Here is a 23,132-nt window from a genome sequence, read left to right as displayed (position 1 = left end):
AAAAAAACTTGAAAAGCGATTGACCAAGTGTATAGAGCTCCAAGGAGATTATGTTGAAAAATAAAAAAAAATTTACCCAAAAAAAATTGTTTTTATGCTTCAATCTAAGGACTTATTGAACTACCCTCGTAATTTAGAAACTCAATAGCTAAAGATGAATCTCGTTTTTTTTCTCAAATTGAAAATTGGATTTTTTATCACCATCCAAAGTTGAGAAAACGTGCCCCTTGAGCAAAAAAAAAATTCCTCCACCATTATCTCGAAACATAACAACATTTTTCAATGAAAGTTTTTTATTATCGATTTAGCAACTGAATAATTGAAAATATATTCTCAATTTAAAAAAATAAATCAAAATTGGATTTTTCATCACCTCAAAATTGAAGAATAGGTCTCCTCAAGCGAGAAAATTCCTCCATTATTTTTTCGAAACCGAATAATATTTCTGAATCAAATTTTTTCATACTTCAATCTTTTTTTATATCGATTGAGCAACGTAATAGCTAAACAGAAAATTATCACTTTTTTAAAATAAATTGATTTCTCAACACCGTTTAAAGTTGAAAAACGTGCCCCTTGAGCGAAAAAATGCCCTCTTCATTCTTTCAAAAACTGATAATATTTTTTAATAAAACTGTATTTGTATCGTTTCAGCTACTCAGTGGCTAGAAAGTAAATTCTCCATTTAAAAAAAGTGAAAATTGGATTTTCTATCATCGTTAAAAATTTTAAAAATGTGCCCCTCGTGCGAAAAAATGCCCTCTTCATTCTTTCGAAGTATAATATTTTTGAATCAAATTTTTTTGTATCGATTTAGCAACGCAATTATTAAAAAGAAGATGTTCTCTTTCTTTTTGAACATTAGGTTTTTTATGACCTTCCAAAGTTGGGAAAAAGAGTTTGCCCCTCGAGCAAAAAAAATTCTCCTCCATTCTCTCGAAACCTAATAACATTTTTGAATCAATGTTTCTTATTATCGAATCAGCAACTCAATGCTAGAAAGTCAATCCTCACTTTTTAAAAATTGAAAATTGGATTTTATTCAGGAACGAAAGTTTAAAAAAAAATTTATTTCTGAAAGAAGGTTAATCTTTTTTTTTCTCAATAAAAAATTTGATTTTTAATAGCGTTTTTTGTGACTTCTATCCTGAATAAGTAGGTTACCTGATGGGATTCTAATGACGTGCTGCCCTTCATTCCTCTGTTAATTATTAATTATTAATTATAATTTTACCTTGTCTTCACCAGCCCAATTTCGATTCGTTGGTTCTGTGAGACCGAGTAAATCAATCCAGTGATAGTAATCCTCTGTTTGATTACCATACCAGTATTTGATTATGACAAAACTGAAAGAAATATTGAATAAAATAAAATGTTGTTCAGTAATTTGAATTTTTTGAAATAATGTTTATAATCTTACGCTAGACCATCGTCAACCATCTTTTGGACTTCTGGACAAGACATGAGTTCCATAAATTCCGGATTTTCTGGATTCCTCTTCACATCGACCAATTGCCATGGGGCTATTAGGCCAAATCGGACACATTTCAAAACATCGAGCATGTACATTTTTCGATCTTGCCAGTCACACATCAACCATCTCACAGCTGACATTAAAACTTCCATTTCACTAAAAAATTAGTATTGTTAAAAAATTAAATACGCCGGAAGAGAAAAATAAAATTCGAAAAGTTATACCGAAAGAGAAAATTAAAATTGGGCAAGTTATACCGGAAGAGAAAATTATAAAAATCTCTTTTATAAAAATCGGCTTAAAAGTGTCAAATATGCCCGAACAGAAATTAAAATGTTAAGTTCTCTTCTCTTCGAAAGAAAAAAATATGATCGAAGAGAAAATTGAAATCTCGAAAAATATACCGGAACAGAGAATAAAAGGTTAGGTACTCCTCTTCCCGGAAAAAAATATGACGAAAGAGAAAATTAAGATCGGGCAAGTTATGCCGGAAGAGAAAATTAATACAGGGAAAGTTATTCCGAAAGAGAAAATTACAATCCGGCAAAATATGCCAGAATATAAAATTATAAAAATTTGTTTTATAAAAATCTGCTTAAAAGGGTAAATATGCCGGAACAGAAATTAAAATGTTAAGTTCTCTTCGAAAGAAAAAAATACGAGGGAAGAGAAAATTGAAATTTCGAAAAAATATACCGGAACAGAGAATAAAAGATTTGGTACTCCTCTTCCCGAAAAAAATATGACGGAAGAGAAAATTAAAATCGGCAAGTTATGCCGGAAGAGAAAATTAATATAGGAAAAGTTATTCCGGAAGAGAAAATTACAATCCGCCAAAATATGCTGGAATAGAAAATTAACTTTTTTTACTTATCTGCTTAAAAGGGTAAAATACGCCGGAATAGAAATTAAAAGGTTAGGAACTCCTATTTCCGGAAAAAATATGCCGGAAGAGAAAATTAAAAAATTTGTCACTCATCTGATTAAAAGGGTAACATAAGCCGGAATATAACTATAAAGGTTAAGTTCTCCTCTCTTCGAAAGAAAAAATATGATGGAGGAGGAAATTGAAATCTTGAAAAATATGCCGGAAAAGAGAATAAAAGGTTAGGTACTCCTCTTCCCGGAAAAAATATGACGGAAGAGAAAATTTAAATGAGGCAAATTATGCCGGAAGAGAAAATTAAAAAATTTGTTATTCATCTACTTAAAAGTGTCAAATACGCCGTAAAAGAAAATTAAAGATTAGGTTTTCTTCTCTCCAAAAGAAAAAATATGACGGAAGAGAAAATTGAAATATGGAAAAATATGCCGGAATAGAATATAAAAGGTTAGGAACTCCTCTATCAGGTAAAATATGCCAGAAGAGAAAATTAAAATCCGGAAAAATAGTTGAGAAGATAAAATTAAAGGTTACGTACTAGTCTCTTCGAAAGAGAAAAATATGTGGGAAGAGAAAATTAAAATCCGCCGAAATATGCCGTGATGGAAAATTAAAAATTCTTTTTCCCGAAGAGAAAAATATGCCGGAATAGAAAATTAAAGGCAGAAATTACCTGTTTACGCATATGTAATTCGATTTTAGAAGTAGGCAAAGTTCATCAACTGAAAGTTCCAGAAAGTCCTTTGTACTGACGAGCATTAGGAAAAATTTCATTATTCTTGGTACCATTAACTCCATCACTGCAGTGTTACCAATTTTTCGAGCTTCTAAATATAATAGAAAAGCTGTATCTTCTGAAAACAGGTCATCATTGTCTATGAAAGCCCAACATTGTTCCTCCAATTCTGTAAAAATATCGATACATTATTATTATTGATTAATTTTTTTTAAATGGCTACCTACAAATGGCTCTATTTGGTGCTAAAATAACAAAATAAATATAATATATTTAGGGGCACCTTAAGTTGGTTTTTGTCGATAAAATATTTATTAAATGTAAAAATAGCCAAACAGGGACTATTGGAATTAAATAAACTTTTTAGTTAGAAAAAATTACTTCAGGGACCTCTAAATATTTTTTGAAATTTCCACCAAAAATCAGGGGTAAATTGGATACCAACAGAAAAAGTTTATAGGGGTGCCATTTGATTAAAAAACCTTTTTTTAAACCACCCTGTTGTATTAATATACCCACTCTCTAGTTTTAATAATTTCATACACACCCTTAATACCGAGGTACTGAGCAGCTACAAAAATTTCAAGAATATTATCTCGTCTAAGAAGTTGACAGCTCTCATTTCTCGAGTTTATCATCCAGTCGTAAATAATTGAAAAGGCTCTTGATGTCACGCTGCTCTGCATTTTAGAATACATTTTTTTACCACTTTGGACCAATTGAAATTTCAGGTTGCACAATTTGAAATTTGAAAATAATGAAAATGAAAAATATGTAAAATTTTGAGAATTAATAAAAAAAATTATTCCTCTACTTGCCCTTCCCATCCCTCACTTCCCCTTCCTTACTAACCCTCTTTTCTAATCATTTCCCCCTTCTCTAATAATCTGTACTTCCCCTTCCTTTATTTTCCATCACTTCCACTCCCTTTATGTTTCTTCACTTTCCATTACTCTTCTATCATTTCCCCTACTTCTCATCATTTCCCCTTTCCCCATTTCAATGTACTTTTCCTACATTCCTCCCTTGACTTTTCCTACTTCCCCTCACTTCCCGTACATTTTCACTCATAATTTTCCCTTACTTCCCTCAACCCTCTCTCCTCATTTCCCATGCTTTCCCTCCCTTCATTAATCCTTCACTCACTTCCCCCTCAATTTCTCTACTTTCTATTCCCTCATTTTTATCCACTTCCTCTCCTTCTCCATCCTTAATGTCCCTCATTTCCCTAATCTCATTTTCCCTTCACTCGCTTGTGCTCCCTATCGCTTCACCTACTTTCTCAGCCCTCATTTTCCATCACCTCCACTCTCCTTATTTTTCTTTATTCTCCTAATTGCTCTCCACTTACTTCTCCCGCTTCACCTTCCCCTTATTTCCTCTTTCCTCATTTACCCTACTTACCTTCCTTTTATTTTCCTTCACTTCTCATACTTTACCAACCCTAATTTTCCCTTACTTTCCTTTATCCTCTACCCTCAGATTCGCCTACTTTATCTTCCCTCATTTCCACTCACTTATCTACTTTTTCTCCTCTCATTTGGACTCACTTTTCCTACTTTTTCTTCCTTTATTTCCCCTATTTCCCTCCACTCAATTTCCGTCCTTTCATTTTCAGTACTTCCCCTTCTCTAATTTTCCATAATCTCCACTGCCCTTATTCTTCTTTATTTTCCTACTTGCTTTCCGAAAGAGATAATTGAAATAAGGCCAAATATGCCGGAAGAGAAAATTAATATCTAAAAAAACATTTTGGAATAGAAAACTAAAGGTTAGGTACTCCTGTCTTAGTAAAAAAAACGTCCCTGGAAAAAATATCCTGGAAGAGGTAATTGAAATATGGACAAATATGCCGGAAGAGAAAATTAAAAACCGACAAAATATAACGGAATAATTTCCATCACGGTTACTTCTTTATTTTCCTACTTGCTCTCCCCTCATTTCCTCTATTCCCCCCCCCCCTACACTTCCCCTACTTCCCTGAATTCATTTTCTCTCCAGTCATATCTACTTCTTCCCCTCTCCTTATTTTTCCTCACTCCCCATATTTTCCTACTCCTAATTTTTTCTCACTTTCTTTTTGCCCGCTCTCATTATTCCCCTACTTCACCTTCTCTTATTCCTTATCACTTGACCTAACTCCCCTCCTTTTATTTCTCATTTCCCTCCTCATTTCTCATTACTTCCCCTATTCTCCCTACCCAGATTTTTCGACTTCCCCTCCTCTCATTCAACCTATTTCCCCTCCTATAATTTCTACTACTTTCGTTCCCCTCATTTCCTCTATTATTTCCTATTCCCCTCACCTAATCTGCCATCACTCCCTCCAATTCCACTCCCTTATTTCACCCTATTTTACTTCCCCTTATTTTTCCTCACTTCGCCTATATCTCCCATAATTCCTCCTACTTCGCATTTATCATCACTTCCCTACACTCATTTTCGCTCACTTCCTGTAATTTGTCTCCCCTAATTTCTTTTTCCTTCCTCCAATACTCCTCCTTTAATTTCCTCTACTCTCCCCTACTTCCCATTTATCATCGCTTCCCTCCCCTAGTTTCTCCTCATACCCCGTAATTTGCCTCCTCTCATTTCCTCTCCTTGAAAAATAGTACGACGGACAGATTGGATGGACGGACGAACACCCGACCGAAACTGTAAGGGTTCCTGCCCGGGTGTATGAAACCCTATAAATAATTTATTTTTAATTTATATGAAAAAAAATTTTTACCACTCCTCGACCACTTCAAATTTTAGATTGAAAATATGTAGAATTTTGGAAAATTAATATAAAAAATAAACTATTTTAATTTAGATGTAGCCAATTTGTACATCAGTTTTACACCACTTTTAATTTTGGATTGTAGAATTTGAAAATTGAAAATATTTTGAAACATTGAAAATTAATAAAAAGAATCTGTAATAATTGAGATTTAATTTTCTTTTTAGTAGTACCTCTTCCTTAGCCAAATAAGACAATTACAATTTTACAAAAAAAAAATACTTTGATTTACAAACTTACTCCCGTTAAATCAACCTCTTTGATATTTTTTTCATCAAAGAATGTGCTGTAGCTCTGAAGTACTATTAAGTGACAGTGAAATTCATCTTCTTCGAGTCGGACGATACAATCTGCATTTCTTAAAAAATAGACAGAAAAATAAGAATAAAATTTAATTGCTGTATCCAAGATCTAAAAGATTTCGTCAAAAATGTTATTATTTGGTCGAAAGTTTAATTATTTTGTTAAAAATCCAATAAATTTTATAAATGATCATCCCTTCTTCGTTGCCAATTAAACTATATAGCTATGAGGTTACGGAAACACTCACCGACCGACCAAGTTTATTTTCCATATTGAGCTACCGGCAGTCGGTATTACCGTCTGTTGCTAATGCAGATCCCTGACATTGATCGATCCTCAGACCCGTAATTCAAAGTGGCACTTATTTTTTAGACCCAGCTACCATCCAGTACATGTTTGGTAAGGTTTGGTAAGTTTGATGAAACGATTAAAGATCGATCCTTGCCAGGAATCTGCATTACCTACTGTTGGTAATGTCGACAGTCGGTAACTTAGTATGAAACAGAACCTGATTTGTTTGGCAAGTGTTCCCGTAGAAGTATAGTTGTACTACTTGTATTTTCTTGAAAATTCATCTTTTTTCAAGAAAATTAATCTTCTTGATTGAAAATTGATGTTTTTCGTTGAAGACTAACTATTTGGTTGAAAGTGCAATATTTTCTTGTCAAATATTAGAAATTTAAAGTGTTTCGAATTCAATTTAAATTATCATTAATATTATTAATTTTTAGTGTCTCACTTGTAATTTGTAATTCTCCTAGCGAGTTCTCGATACAAATCCGTTTTTTCAGGAAGAATGATATTTTCCCAATCGATCGGTTGATCGACAGTGAACCCTAATCTAAGAAAGTTGTAAATGAAACAAAGATTTATTTAAATAATACAAATATCGATTTTAAACCGATTATACTGCTGTCGAATAATTTTTGAAGAACATTAAAAAATGCGCCTCAGACCGGATTTAAATCGGGAATAGTAAAGTTCTTGGTTCGAATCCGGATGGAAGCAGATTTTTTCTTCTTGAAAATTATTTTTTCAAAGTAATCGTTTTAAAATAAAAATGTGTAATTTGTAAAAATTTTCAATAAAGGTGGTACGATAAATAATAATTTTATAATCTAAGGAATTGGAAAATGTGATTTTAATTGTTTTACGAGGACAATGGGATTTCCTCAGTTGGTGGTAGAGGCAAACGATGGGTCCCCTTTTCTGCAGTCAGTTTGTGTTCCATCTCTCCCGGATGAGCCGCTGGTTTCGGTCGATACGGTTGCGTCCTTGGCCTATATATTGTTGGAATACGGGGTAATTTCTCCTGGACCTAGAAAGAGAACTAGCGTATCAAAATTAAATCATTTTAAGGGGAAAATTATTTTTTGCATAACCTCCTACAAAAACTCGAACGGCATGAAGTTTTTTACGCACTAGTGCGTAAAAAGCACTTTTTCCGTCCTTGTAGCATAATTAAGTATTTTCAAATACTTAAATATACCCTTAAAAAGGCTTTTTCTCAAATTTAAAAAAATACTGAGGTAGAATAATAAAAAACTGACTCAAGTGTTTTTTTTTTTTTAATTCGGAAAAAATCTTTAAAATTTCAAAAAATCACTTTAAAATATTGCAGGGTTTTTCTACTTCTTTGAAAATCTAAATCTTATAAACTGATTGAATTTTTCCTAGATTTTTTATAATTTTATATTTTCTCAAAACCTTCACATTTTTTTGCCTTGAATCTTCAAAAACAAAGGTTTTGTTTGATAACATTTTAAATCATCTCAAGTTTTATATTATTTTTTAACCTTTTTAAGACTTTTAAATTTCTCACACTTTTTTTAAATTCTTCTAAAATTTTGTAATCTTGCAAAATCAAAAATTTTCTCTAAAAATTTTTTAAATCTTTTCAAGATTTAAATTAGTTCTAAATCTTTTATAAAGTTCTAAAACTTCTAAATATTTTTTTTTAAATCAGTTTTCCTTGAATATTTTCAGATACTGAAAAATAATAAATAATTTGTTTCAAAATCAGGTCGACTGAGGAATTTTAAAAAATAAAAATGCATCAACTGCTTTATAGAAAAATTATCCTTTTGGATTAAAAATTCAACGATTTAAAAAAAACTACCAGGTAATTCAACTATTTGGTTGAAAGTTCATGTATTTTGTTGAAAATTCTTCTTTTTGAATTGAAAATTACACAATTTTATTTTGTTGTTGTTCGTTTTTTGCTTGTTTTATTTTTACTCAGAAATCTTTGTATGTTGAAAATTCAACTTTTTTTGGATTTTCAGCTTTTTGGTTTGAGTTCAATTGTTTTCATTAAATTTTTTTTTGTTTCGTTTAAAATTCATATTTTTAGTTGATATTTTAAGCGTTTAGAGGAAAATGAATTTTTTTCACTGTGAATTGAACTATTTCATTTTTGGTTGAAAATTAATCGTTTTCAGTTGAAAATTCAATTGTTTAAAAATTCATATACTTTGTGGAAAATTCGTCTTTTTGGCTTGAAAATTCAGTAATTTGTTGTTTTTTTTTTTATTTAAGAATCTTTCTTGGTTTGAAATATAACTGTTGTTAGATTTTCAGCATTTTGGGTTGAATTCAATAGTTTTTTTTGTTTTTAAAAATATATCTTTGTTTATTAAACATTTATTTTTTTAGTTGAAAATCCAACAATTTGGTGGAAAATTAATTTTTTACTGTTATTTAACTATTTCATTTTTGGTTGAACATTTATCTTTTATTAGAAAATTCAACTATTTACTTGAAATTGCAACTGCTTTGTTGAAGATTCATTTTATTGCTTAAAGATTGAACTATTTTGTTGAAAAATCGTTTTTCTTTTGATTGCAACTAAATTTTCGAATTAAAAATTTAAATAGTTAACAAAAATAATTGTTTCAACAATTTATTATTGTTCATAAATATCTTCTGTTAGATAATTGCTAGACATTTACAGTTTTTCTGTTATTTTTAACTTTTCTTTAGCTTTTTAGTTATGAACAAAAAATAAATAAACATTTAAGATTATCATGTTTCAAACAATCTCTTTTCTGTGGGTATATTTTTCTTAAAATAAACAGATAATTATAACATCCTTCAAAATTTCTATATGTTCCATATAAAATGTAAATTGTTCTGGAAGTAGTTACTGACTTACTGAGGGGGGGGGGGTAAAGGAAAGAGATGTAGGGGAAATGAGAGGAAATGCGAAGTAGGGAATGGAATTACATGAAACAATAGTAAAGTGAGGCAAAATAAGAGATAGGGAAGTACGGAAAATAAAAGGAAGAAAAATAGAAGTGTTTGGTTGAGAAATGAGAGAAAATGAGGGAGGGAAAGTAGACCGACTGAGGAAAGAGAAAGTTGAAAAATAAAGAGAGGAAAGTGAAATGCTTAGAAATCAAGGTGAGTAGAGGAAGGGAAATGAGAGCTGGGGAAATGAGGTGAAATTAAGAGGGAAGAAATTAGGATGGGCAATTGTTGCCATTAGGTGGAGGGTGTAAGGAAATATAAGGATAGGGAAAGTGAGAGGAATGATTAAACGTGAATTATTTATAGTGATGGAAACTTAGGAGGAGTAGAGGAAGCGAGGTGATGGGAGGTAAGGAAAAATGAGGGGCTGGCCAGAAGATGAAATGAGTGTAAGTGAGAGTAATTTGGGAAAATCAGAGAAACTGAGAAAAGGGGATGTAGAGAAAATCAGGCGAGTGGAAATAGGGAACGTGAGAGGTAAGTAGGACAGCGTAAGTACTGAAAATTATAAGAAAATAGTGGAAGAACGAGAAGTGAGAGAAAATGAAAGGAGTGGAACTAGTGGGAATTAGGGGAGGAGAAGTAGGAGAAGGGGGAAATAAAGGGTGGGTAATTAAAGGAAATAATTAGAAATGAGAAAGAGTAAAAGTGAAGAAATAAGGGCAAAGCAAATGAGGTGAAATTAATAGAGAGGAAATTAGGATGTGTAAACAGGGGAATGATGAGTGCGGATGTAAGAGAACATATGGGGTAGGGGAAGTAAGGAGAAATGACTAAAGGAAAATTATTCGTAATGATAGGAATTTAAGAGGAGTAGAGGAAGCGAGATAATGGGAAGTATATGTGGTAAAGGCGAATGAGGGGTTGGGTAGTAGATAAAATAAGTGTAAACGAGAATAAGTGGGGTCAATTAAGGAGAATAGGAGAAGGGGAAGTAGGAGAAATCAAGGAAGTGCAAGTAGGGCAAGTGAGAGGAAATTAGGAAATGAGAAGTAGCAGAAATTATAAGAAATTAGTGGGAGTACAAGTGTGAGAAAATGAAAAGATTGGATGTAGTGGGAATGAGGGGAGAAGTAGGAGGAAAGAGGGGCAACATGATATGGGGAAGTCGATGACGTAGGAGGAAGTAGATATATTAGAGGAGTAAAAGTAGAAAAAATGAGGGGTGATGATGGGAGTAGAAGTAGTATTGATGAGGGGAGGGGAATTAGGGGAAGTGATGGGAGAGCAAGTATGGGGAGCGAGGGGAAATAGGGGAGTGGAAGAATAAAAAGTGAGTGGAGGAGAAGCAAGGAAAGTATGTGGTGAGAAAGTAGGAGAAACGAGGGGATATTAGGAGTGGGAAAGTCGATATTTGAAGGAGGTGAAGTGATTTTGAAGGAAAGTTTAGAAAATGGTAGGGAAAGGTAATGTAGAGGATGAAGAATTTGAAGTAGAAGGGGAAGGAATGGAATGAGACGGTAAGGGGAATATAGGGAGGGGGATGTTTGAGATAAATAATTAGCGTCCTAATAGGCTACGATACCCTAATTTATTTCTCACTAATAAAGGAAAGAAATTGCTGAGACCTGGAGTTGATTAATCGTTGAAGGTGTCACGCCAGGTGGAATCTCAATAGGATCTTGTCCGGCAATTTCTGAATTCAGTCCTGGTTTTTCCAACTGTGCTTTCACGTTTACCCTCGTGTTTCTGGGATCAGCAACTAGGACACTCACTTTTTTCGATTCATACACCACCTAAAATTTACATCGACATTTAAATTTAAAACACTCTTTCCCCTATTCCACAATTTTTCCTCTATTTTCCAGAAAGTTCCCCTTTTTTCTAGTTTTTTTTCTCTTAAATGCTAATTAAATTAATAAAACCATTTAAGAAATTAATTTAATTGGTTGAAAATTCAACTACATTTGTTTAAAAAATTAATGTATTTAGGTGATGATTCATCTTTTTTGTAGAAAATTTATTTTCTTGGTTTAAAAAATAAACTTTTTGGAAATTATTTTTTTTTATATTCATCATTTTAGTTCAAAAGTAATTTATTTGGTTGAAAATCCAACTAATTTTCTAAAATTTCGTTTTTTTTTTAAAATCAGAATTAATTTTATGTACTTAAAATGTAACTATTCCATTTTTTGTTAAAAATTGATATTCAAATTATAGTCTCAAATTTAATGAATTAATTAATTTAATTAATAATGTTCAAAAATAATTGTTCCTGAAACTGAAAATTACTGTAAATTATAAACTTCCCTAATTTGAAAATAATCCAAGTTCACAAACACAACAGTTCAGAAAAAATATTTTTAAACCTAGATTTAAAATCCTTTAAGCTGAATTACTATTGTAAAAATTGTTTTAACATCAAAATTTATTTTAATTGTGCAAAAAATATTTTATATCCAGATACAGAAATTTTCAAACTGAATGACTAGCTATTTTTAAACAATTGTTTTAACTTTAAAGTATTTTGGTTATGCTAACAAATTTAAAAACCCAGATTCAGAAATATTCAAACTGAATGACTATTTTAAAACAATTGTTTTAACTTTAAAGTTTATTTTGGTTATGCAAACGAAATTTTAAACCCAGATTCAAAAATATTTAAACTGAATGACTATTGTTAAAAAATCGTTTTAACCTAAATGTTTATTTTGATTGTGTAAAAAATATTTTAAACCCACATTCAGAATACTTCAAGCTGAATGAAAATCTTAGAAATTGCTTCAACTTTAAAGTTTATTTTGATAATGCCAAAAATATGTAAAACCCAGATTCAGAAATATTTAAGCTGAATGATTACTGTTAAAAAATTATTTTAACATTAAAGTTTATTTTGATTGTGCAAAAAATAGTTGAAACACAGATTCAGAATCCTTGAAGCTGAATAACAAGTGATGACATTTTTTTTTAACTTTAAAGTTTATTTATCAAATTAAACCCAGATTCAGAATCCCTCAAACTGAATGGTTATTGTTAAAAAACTGTTTTAACTTTAAAGTTTATGGTGATAGTGAAAAAAATATTTTAAATCTAGATTCAGAATCCTTCAAGCTGAATGGCTATTGCTGAATTTTGTTTATCTGTAAAGCTTATTTTGATTGTTTAAAATTTTATATTAAACCCAGATTTTTTAATTATCTTTTAAAATTTTATTTGTCTTCTTGTGTATTTTTCTATAAATCGAAAAGAAACAAGTGAAAATGACAAACCTGATTTGGAATTATTTTCAAGTTACCACTCGGGGTGTTCTGAAATGGAAAAGTCCTTTTAGTTTTTTGGAAATTGGTAATTTTATCTTTCTCATCAGTTGCTTCCTTAAATTGCGATTTTTGCATATGCTGCATCAAAAAACCCAAACCGAAGCCTTCTGTGAGACCGGCTCGTTGCCTTTGCGGTGTAATATCTTCAGTCGACAGACTAGATAAAATATGAAGATAAAATAATTATTTTCGTAGCTTCTCTACTTCGGCCTCTCTTGCTTCCCTCTCCTCCTTCACTTCCTCTACTTCCTCTCCTCTCATTTCCTCTACTACCCTACTTTGATTTCCCTATTTCGTCTTCCCTCATTTCTCATTCTCTTTCTCCCTTCACTTCTCCACTCACATTTCTACCACTTTCCCTCCCCTCAGTTCCTCCACTTCTCCTCTCTTTATTGACCCTTATTTCCTGTCACTTTCCCTATTTGTACTCACCTCATTTTTTTTTTTTTTAGGGTTACTTTTTTCTAAGGAAGAGTAGTGAGGAGAAGTGAGGAGTAATAATCGGATTGAAAGTAAGGGAAATGAGAGGAGGGAAAGTCAGAAGAAATGAGATCAGAGGAAGTAGGGGAAATGAGAGAAAATGAGGTGAGGAGAAGCAGGAGGATTTTGGAAAGCAGAAGTATGGGAAGTGATGGGAAATTAGAGGAAATTAGGGAAGGGGAAGTAGGAAAAATGAGCGAAGGTCGTAAATATGTGAGAAGAAGTAATGTCGGTGAAATGGTGAAAAATGAATGGAAGGGAAGTAGGTAAAGTGAGAAGTGGTAGGAAATTAGGGAAGCGTAAGGATAGGTGAGGGAAAGAAAAGTAGGGGAATGATGAAAAATAAAGTGACGGGAAGTAGGTTAAATGAGAGGTGTTAAATTTGCAGTGGTGGGAATTGCTTGAGAATGAAATCTTTATATCGTATTTGATCATTTAACGAAAATCGGTAATTGTTTAAACAATATTATTCAACAAATTCACTATTTGGATATGTTTGGACGTAGAAGCTTAGTTCTTTCAATGCCATCAACTGTGAATAATTAATTTTAAAACTTTTAAAGACATTTTTATGATAATTTAACCATTTTTATTGTCAATAGCTGTGTTAACTAATTAACGTCATCTTATGTGTTATATCTGGGTTTAACATGTCGGGAATTTCCCTCGGAATTTTCCCTTTCGAAATTCCGAAAGGGAGGTAGGTAGGTAGGCGAAATGGTGAGAAATTAGGAGAAATAAGGTTAGAAGAAGTGAGGGAAATGAGGGTTGGGGAAATTATTAAAAGTGCGGGTGAGTAACAAAGAAAAAGTGAGGACTATGGAAAGGACGTAGGGGGATGGGAGCGTGGGGAAGTGAGAGGAAATGAGGGGGAGGGATTTAGAAAAAGTAAGCATAAATAAGGGGATAAAAAGTGGGCGTAATGAGTAAAGGGGAAGTAGGTGAAGTAGGGAAACTGAGGGGAATAAAAGTAGGGAAAATTATGAGAAATCAGGGTTAATATAGGGGGAAGGTACTAGGCGAAGTGATCAGAAATTAGGAAAAATGAGAGTAGGCGAAGTGAGGGAAATAAGGGTTGGGGAAGTTTGAGAAATTATAAGAAGTGAGGTGAGTAGGGGAGAACAAGTGAGGACGATGGAAAGGACGTAAAGGACGTTGAAAGTGTGGAAAAGTGAGCAGAAATGAGGGGGGAGGGATAAACGAAAAGTGAGCATGAATAAGGGAAGAAAAAGTAAGAGAAACGAGTAGAGCGGAAAACTAGGTCAAGTAGGAAAACTGGGGGGAATAAAAGTATGGGGAATGATCAGAAATGAGGGTCAGTAGAAGAGGGACATTCCTTAAAGAGGGGGGAGTATTAGGAAAGGGGGAGTAAAAGGAAACGCAGAAGTAATATAAGGGGAGGGGGAGAGGAAATGTAGAAAAATAAGAGGATTAAAGTAGTGGAATGAGAGGAGGGGAATGAGATGAAGTAGTTGCAGTAGGGAAAATGGTGGAGGTAAAGCAGGGGAAATTATTTGAAATGAGGGAAGTAAAGTAGGAAGAAGTTGAGAAAGGGCAGCCGAAAGGTGAAGTGAGGGGAGAAAGTGAAAATTTTCATTTTGCTAAAAATAGTAGTTTAAGTGTAGGTGTTTCTTAAGAAATAAATATGTCAACTGAGTAAAATCTATTTGGTTTTCCACCCTCTAACTCATGGGTGACGAGAAGGATCGCATTTATATCTTCTAGTTAGAGTGCCGTGTCTTTATAATAAAAAATTCATTTTAAAATACTTTGCAAAATTTGTTATCAATTTAAAATTTTTATAAATTTGATTTTAATTAAATTAGAAGTTTAATTATATTGTTGAAAATTTATTTCTTTTTTAAAAATTCATCTAGTTGGTTAGAAATTGAACTATTGGATTGAAAATGAACTTTTTGATGAAAAATTTATATTTTCGGGATAAAAATCCAATTTTTTTATAGATAATATTTGAAAATATTTTAAGCCCTGCTTTTTATAAATTTAATATTTTTAGTTTAACAATTAAACTTTTTTTCGTAAATTAATTAGTTCTGGTTGAGGATTTTACTATTTTATTAAACATTTTTTTTCAAATTAATTTGTTCAACTGGAAATTTAACTATTTGATGTTTGTTTGAAATTATTCGAATTGTTTAAACATTTATCCGATCAAACGCGAAAAATAAAAAGTGAAGATAATAATAAATAATGACAATAATAATAATAAAAAATTAATTAATTTGCATTTATTTTACTTGGGACAACGGTCCATCAGATTCACTTGAGAAGACTCTGAACTACTAGAAAAATAGCATTTTTCTTTTGGTAGACCTCGGCGCTTTTCATTGATTCTCTTTTTTTCACGATTCCTCGGACAATTTTTCTTATCAAAATTTAAGTAGCTGGGTATTTTGAAACGATCTTCTGAAGACCTAAAATTCCTCGGAAGAGTTTTCAATTTATTTACTGTCCTCTTATCAAATGGACGAAAATGTTGATTGTAAAATGAAGATTCAGTCGGTTCAAGACCTCCTTCAACCGTTTTACATTTTTTTTGCTTTCTACTTGATGGTGCAGGTTCAAAAAGTTGAGCAGTTTGGACTGTATTTAATCTGTAAAGAATAAAACATGTTTTATTTAATTTAAAATGTACGAAATTTTGAATATGTAATGTGCAGGCAAAGGATAAGAGCCACTTTGAAATTACAGGGTGGCGATTCAGCGGACGATTTTAAAATGATTTTTTTTTAATTTGACCTTGAACGTGAACATCAAGGTCATTTCAAGGTCATGTTTGGATTTTTAAATAGCAACTCCTATTTTTGACGTCGGAAATCAAAACAGTACGAAATTTTACGCTTGAATATGTATTCAGGTCCACGTAGTTGTTGTTGGGTAACGCTAAACGTAAATAACACAAAGTTGACCAAAAATTAACTTGAAGATCAAGTTCAAGGTCAAATTGAAGGTGACCATTGAATTTTTCGTTGAAAGATACTCTAAGAATGACCTTAACCTGAAGAAATACAGAGCCGTCCCGTTTACCCAAGCCGGAAATTGTTTAATTTTGAATGGCCTGTAGCTGACTTGCAAAGTAACACCTGACCTATTACCTGAGTAAATATTTATAAGCAAAATTTCCCGCTCTTTCGATTGCCGATGTCCAAAATAGGGGTTCTCATGCAAAAACACAACGTTCACCTTGAATTGACCTTGAAGGTGAATTTCAAGGTTAAATTGAAGTTATTTAAGTGGTTCCAGACTTTTTGGACACCTTGTATAATACACTGGATGCAGGATTCAATGGAACGATCTGTGTCGACTTGAAGGCGGCTAAGCCGTCATCTTTTAAGATGTTTTAATTCGGCACAATTCGGTGGAGTTCAGGAGATCAAATGTAGTATGGAAGAGAGCTTAAAAATATTCATAAAATTTATGTAAAATTTAGTTTATTGTTAATGAATGAATTAACTAAAATGGAAACTTAATAAAATGCAATAAAAAGTAATTACATTAATAAAAATAATCGAACAGTCCAAAACAAAAACCGATGGGATGTAAAATTGGGGGAATACACATTTGACTTAAAATATTCGTTTATTTTTTTAAATTTTGTAATTGCTATAACTCTTGTAATTTTTTCTATTGAAAAAAGTTATGAGGATAAAATGTTAATATTTCCATAAACTACGAATAACCGTACAGCGAATTTTTCAATTTCGAAAAAAGTGGACTAAAATTCTTCAAACGCGCTCACTTTTTGAATTTTTATCCAAAATGGCTAGTTAACGAACTTAATTTTTACAAAAGTTATCATGCTCATAGACAGATAAATTCGTGAAAAAAATTTGGAAAATTTCATTAGGAAGTAGTTGAAATAAAAAACTAAATTAAATATTTCAAAGTAAAATCTTCTAAAATTATAGAAATCAAAATTTTTATTTTATTAAAAAAATTATCATTGAACGTAAAAATTGTTTAGACTAACGTTTCGAAAAATTTTAAAGGATTTGTATTTAAACAATTTTGAATTAAATGCCTTCATAATAAATTTAAAACAAGGAAACATTAACACAATAATTTCTCAAATGCAAATCTTTAAAATGAGCAGATTTTAGAACCAGACATGCAATATTAATTTTTTTTTGTTTAAAAAATATTCCAAAAAATTTTACATTTTTAACTTATAAAAAAACAATTTCTCTCTTGAACAAGTAATAATTTCTTTATTTTTAATGGTTTCGATTTTAGAATTCTGAATTTTGATAGTAAACACTAAATGTTCAATTTTTGCCTATGACAAGTTTCAGTTCTGCCTTTAAAAATCGCAACAGTTGAATTTCGAAAACTTTGTTGAAAATTTTAAAATGGTTAATTTCTAAATTATCTAATTCAAACGCTTGTCAAATTTCAATGATTTCGAATTTTTTTACTTGATCTATTTTTGAAAATTCTAATCGAAATATATTAAATTTTTAACTTCTAAAATTGTAAATAAATTAATGTTAAAAAATGTTAACTAAAATGATGGAATATTCAATTGCAATAGTATTTTCGGTTTGAGAAAAAAAATTTCAAACAAAAGAGAAAAAAATTTTCAATAAACTGGCTCATTTTTCAACCAAAGAAATGAATTTTTAATAACCAGCAAGAAGAATTTTTTAACTATGAGTTTCATAGAGAAAATTATTTTTAACAAAAAAAGTCAATTTTCTACCAGAAAAGAAAAATTTATATCTAAATTGTTAAATTTTGAACTAAAAAAGTTCCATTCGCAACTCCCGGTCAAAAAGATTAATTTTCTACAAAAAAAAATAATAAAAAATAATAAAAAAATAGTAAAAATATAGTAAAAAAAATAAATTTCCACAAATTATATAATTTTTCAAAAAGTAGTTTGATTCCTAAATAAAAAATACCGATTTTCATCCAAACAGTTAAATTTGTATCCAGAAAATATAAAATTTCAACCAAAAATATAATAGTTGAATTTTCAGTTAAAAATTCATTTGTCGAAAAACAAAAAAATCGGATTTTCAGAAAAATAGTTTTCTGAAAATCAACAAAAGAGTTTATTTTTGAACAAAGTAAATTTATTTCAAACCTAAAAGATAGATTTTCAACTAAAATTGTGAATATTTAATCGGAATACTTGAGTTTTGAACCAAAAAGAAATGTTTTTAAAAAATGTTTTAAAAAATTGTTAAACAAAAGTATTAAGTTGTAAACAAAAAAAATCATTTTCTACCAAAAGAAGGTAATTTTCTAAGAAAAAACTTGATTTTTTACCAAAATATGTGCATTTTCAACGAAATAAATGAATTTTCAATCTAAGAAGACAAATGTACATCCAAATTGTTACATTTTGAAATAGAAAAGGTAAATTTTCCATGCAAAATGGAATGGTTATATTTTCAGTTAAAAAAATTAATTTTCAACCAAACAGATGATTTTTCAACTAAAATTATGAATTCTCAACCGATAGGATCAATTTTGTACAAAAAAGACGACTTTCCCACAAATTACATGAATTTTCAAAAAAATACTCAAATTTTTATGTAAAAAAAACATTAATTTTCTACCAAATAGTTTAATTTTTATTGAATAATGTTAAAATTTCAACTAAAAACATAACAGCTGAATTTTCCGTTAAAAATCTAATTCTTAACGAAAAAAATTGTATTTTCAAAAAAATAGTTAAATTTTCTAATGGGATGGTAAAATGTTTATTTGAAAAATTGATTTTCTACAAAGTAGTTACATTTTTAAAAAGAGATAAATTTTAAATTAAAATAACGAATCTTCCTACAACTAAAGTTAATTTTTAACACAAGAGATTAGCTATTAAACGTAAGTAGTTGAATTTTCAGGAAAAAGTAAATAAATTCTAAACGAAAAAAAGTATGTTAGCATTCAGAAATACATTCTTTTTCTAAACTTTAAATGAAGGAACTTTTAAATTCTGACGAATTTCGACTTTTCGATTTTTTAAATTCCTTTCTCAAAAAGCCCAGTTTTGATCCTTTAAAAAAATTCCTGTTCCATGTCAAAAATTTCCTGTCCCAAGGGAACTTATATTTCTTTACCGAAAATTACTCTTCTAAATTGTCTAAAATTACTAAAAGAATGAAAACTAGAAATTTTGCTACGATCAGGCGTAAATTCCCGGTTTTTAATTCAATTCAAGGTCATTTCCCGCTTTTTTCCCGGGCATCTGCCGGTTTCCCAGTCAAGTCTCTAAATTAGCTGACGAACGCAGCGCGGCTCTCCAATGCGGAGAGCCCATGGCCCGGCGGAGTGGGGGTTGGGTAGCAACGTGCGCAACCGGCGTGCACGCACGCTTATCGCAAGTGAAACCGAGGGAATCTAACGGGGGCTCTGCATGTGAGATCCGAGCTGGGCTTTTCAGCTAACATCACAGTGGCTCTAATCCGCTCCTAATGTGAATTAAAAATTGGTTAAAATTATAATTTAAAAACCTGCGGTTAGAAGAGGGATCTCTTTTGGAAGAATGATTTACGGGGGATCTTGTTTTCAAAACTTCATCAGATTTTGAAAAACGAACAGGGGATTTCGAAGATGTGGATGTTGATCTACAAGTAGATTTGTTGTAATAAATAATGGATGCAGTTTTATCCAAAGAAAGAGTCGAATTTGACAAAGAATTCCTGTGTAGATCAACTATGAAAAGAATAATAAAATAATAAAATTGTTTAAGAAATTGAGATAATAAAAGTTAATTTTGAAATTATAAAACTTACATTTTACACTCTGTTGTCGAATTGCTCTTATAATTCGAGGAGTACCTTTCTTCTGATTGATTTTGAAAAACGTATCACCGAGAAAAAATTAAAACTGAAAAATTTAGAATTATTTTAAATTATTTTTTCTTGGCCTGGTGAGGTTTGTGAAAAATAAGCTTTCATATTTATTTCGGTAAAAAAAATTTTTCTCTTTTAACTTTTTTTTAGCGTTGCGTTGTTGCACGAATATACAAAAAATAGGAAAATTTTTCGCAAATCTGATTATTATCATTTTAAATTGTCAATTTTTCTAGAAAAGTTTTTAATTCTCCCCACTCACCACTTTATAGCCTAAAAATCCGTTTTTGCACATTACACCAGAAATTTTGTTTTTGAAAAATCAATACCTTAATTGCTATAAATATAATATATTTTCTTCGTTCTTAATTCGTAATTTGATACAAAAATGGATTAAAATATGCGATCTATAAAGAAATGTTTGATATTTGACAGAACTAAAAGACACATAATGTGTTCAGAAGAGGATCCTTAGAAACCAAACATTTGAACATCCGCCGGATGCTCAATTTATTAATTCAATAATCGATTAATTTTGATTAATTTTGAAAACCTTTGATTTAAACAGAAAAACTGAAAAACTCCGAAAAATAAAATTCCAGTCACTGTAAAATTTCCGAATTGGAATATTTGCGAAGAATAAAATTCCCACCAAAAATGTTCATATTATAAAATATGCCAACCAGAGAATTCCCGAATATAAACAATTAAAAAATTCTTATTTTGATATTATTTCAACTGTAATAATTTAAATTATTTTATAGATAAACAAAATTGTAATGGTTTGAATTCGGGAATTTTTTCATTTGGAAATTTTCAAATTTGGGAATTTTATTATTAGAAAATTTTGTTTTCGGATTTTTTCATTCGTCCCCCTGAATTTCATTATTCCACAATTTTTCATATGGGAATTTTATATTTCGGAATTATTATTATTTGGGAATTTTTCAATTTTAAAGTCTCGGAAATTTTTATTTTAGGAATTTTTCATGCGTCCCTGTTGATTTTCTTATTTGTAAAGTTTCCAATTCTGCAATTCTCCAATGAAGGAATTTTTAAATTTGGCAATTTTACAGTGTCGGGAATTTTATTTTCTGTGAATTTCATCATTCGGGAAATTTTCAACTTGAGAATTTGACAGTTCCGGAAATTTTATTTTTAGGATTTGTCAATTGTTTTTCATTTTATTATTCGAGATTTTATTATTCGGGAATTTAATTATTCTGGAATTTTTCGATTAGAAAATTTTACAGCCATGGCAATTTTATTTTTCGCTATTTTTCAGTCCCCACGAATTTTATCATTTGGAAATTTTTCAATTTGAGAATTTTGCATTGTCGGGAATTTTATTTAACGGAATTATTCAGTCGCCCCCGCGAATTTCGTTATTCGGGAATTTTTTTAATTTGAGAGTTTTCGTTTCGGAAATTTTATTTTGAGGGATTTTCAGCCGTTTTGCATTTTATTATTCAAGAATTTTTCAATTTGGGAATTTTATATTCCGGAAATTTTATTATTCGTCCTCGCAAATTTTATTATTCAGAAAGTTTCAATTTGGAAATTATACAGTGTCGAGAATTTTAGTTTTCGAAATTTTTCAGGCGCCCCTGCAAATTTTATTATTAGGGAAATTTTTGTTTTGAAAATGTTAGTGTCTGGAATTTCATTTTTCGTAATTTTTAATTTTTCTCGCGAATTTTATTATTCGGGAATTTTTTAAGTTGGAAATTTTATTGTTTCGGCAATTTCATAATTTAGGAATTTTAATATTTAAGAATTTTTTGTTTTGAAAATTGTAGTATCGGGATTTTTTTCCGAATGTTTCAGTCGTCTCCGCGAATTTTATTATTCAGAAAGTTCTCAATTTGTGAACCTTACAGTGTCGGAAATATTATTTTTAGAGATTTTTTAGTCGTTTTGCATTTTATCATTCGGGAATTTTTCAGTTTGGGAATTTAATTTTTGGAGAATTTTATTATTCGGGAATTTTCAAATTTGGAAGGGTACTTTTAACTTTAAAAAAAATTGAAAATAAGATTTTTAATTCCTTTTCAAATTTGTTAAAAAATTTGTTCTCATTTGTTTTTTTTTTTTTTTTTTGTTTAGAAATTGGATTTTCTATCGCTTTCAGAAGTTGAAAAAGTGCCCCTCGAATAAAAAAAAATTTCTTCTCTATTTTCTCGAAACCTAATACTATTTTTTAATCAAACTTATTTTTGTATGGATTCAGAAACTCAATGGCTAAAAAGATCATCCTTCTTTTTAATTGAAAATTGGGGTTTTTATCATTTTCCACAGTTGAGAAACCGTGCCCCGTAAATCAAAAAAAAAAACTTCTACCTACATTTTTTCGGAAGCTGACGAGATTTTTCAATCAAAATTTTTACAGTTCGTTTTACAAACTAATACATATCGAAAATACTTTTTTTTCATTCAAAAATTGATATTTGAATGCGAGTTTTCTCCTGCAAAATCCTAAAAATGTGGCTTAGAAACTAATGACAATTATAATTTTTCAGCTAAACCCTAAAATATATTTGCGATCACTTCAAATTACAAACTAATTATACAAAGAAAGCAAATAATTTGTTTATTGAAAAATCTTATTGTTATGAACAAATTTGAATAATAAATAAACCATTTTTATCATTTTTTGTTTAAAAAAATCCGTTGTCATCCAATAGGTATCAAAGTATCTTCTTAAATTTAATCACTTATTCAAAAAAAGTTCATAGTTAACATTTAACTTTTTTGGGAATAATTTAAGTTAAAAAAAATTTCAGTATTTTTTTGAAAAAAATATCGTTGTCTTATATATCAAAGCTAAATTAGAGTTTTTTAAATTTGCTCGAGTTGAGTAATTTTGCGTAACTATTTCAATAAATATGACGTAAAATAATAATTTTTTTTGAGAAAAATTGATGAAAATATTCCATTTGTTAACTAAAATTATTCATAAAAAAGATTGTTAATAATTTCTTATAGTTTAGTAAATCTAAAAAGCAACTTTGAGATACACTAGAGAGGAAAATTTTTTAATAAAAAAAGTAGGAAGATTTTTTATTTGTTTATAAAATTCCTCTTGATTAATAAGATCCTATAAGTAACTAATTATTTTTAATGAGTAATAAGAGCTGAGAA

General features: G+C 30.2%; 1 protein-coding gene across 1 annotated transcript in view; it reads right to left on the bottom strand.

Moving 5' to 3' along the window:
* The window catches only part of LOC117174945, a gene marked incomplete at its 5' end in the record, with an annotated part of 29,540 nt that extends 9,521 nt beyond the window's left edge, over window positions 1-20,019 (bottom strand). Inside the window, 12 exons of the mRNA XM_033364411.1 lie at window positions 1,235-1,346; window positions 1,421-1,630; window positions 3,031-3,262; window positions 3,641-3,773; window positions 6,116-6,233; window positions 6,918-7,019; window positions 7,333-7,496; window positions 10,996-11,163; window positions 12,637-12,844; window positions 15,426-15,782; window positions 19,650-19,851; window positions 19,932-20,019. Coding sequence (XP_033220302.1) covers window positions 1,235-1,346; window positions 1,421-1,630; window positions 3,031-3,262; window positions 3,641-3,773; window positions 6,116-6,233; window positions 6,918-7,019; window positions 7,333-7,496; window positions 10,996-11,163; window positions 12,637-12,844; window positions 15,426-15,782; window positions 19,650-19,851; window positions 19,932-20,019 — 2,094 coding nt within the window. The remainder of the gene's footprint in view (window positions 1-1,234; window positions 1,347-1,420; window positions 1,631-3,030; window positions 3,263-3,640; window positions 3,774-6,115; window positions 6,234-6,917; window positions 7,020-7,332; window positions 7,497-10,995; window positions 11,164-12,636; window positions 12,845-15,425; window positions 15,783-19,649; window positions 19,852-19,931) is intronic.
* Window positions 20,020-23,132: the final 3,113 nt, after the last annotated feature.

Source organism: Belonocnema kinseyi, chromosome 1 (assembly GCF_010883055.1).
Source record: "Belonocnema kinseyi isolate 2016_QV_RU_SX_M_011 chromosome 1, B_treatae_v1, whole genome shotgun sequence".
NCBI classification, from domain to species: Eukaryota; Metazoa; Arthropoda; class Insecta; order Hymenoptera; family Cynipidae; genus Belonocnema; species Belonocnema kinseyi.
Note: the sequence above shows the minus strand (reverse complement) of the source record. Positions and strands in the feature narration are given on the sequence as shown.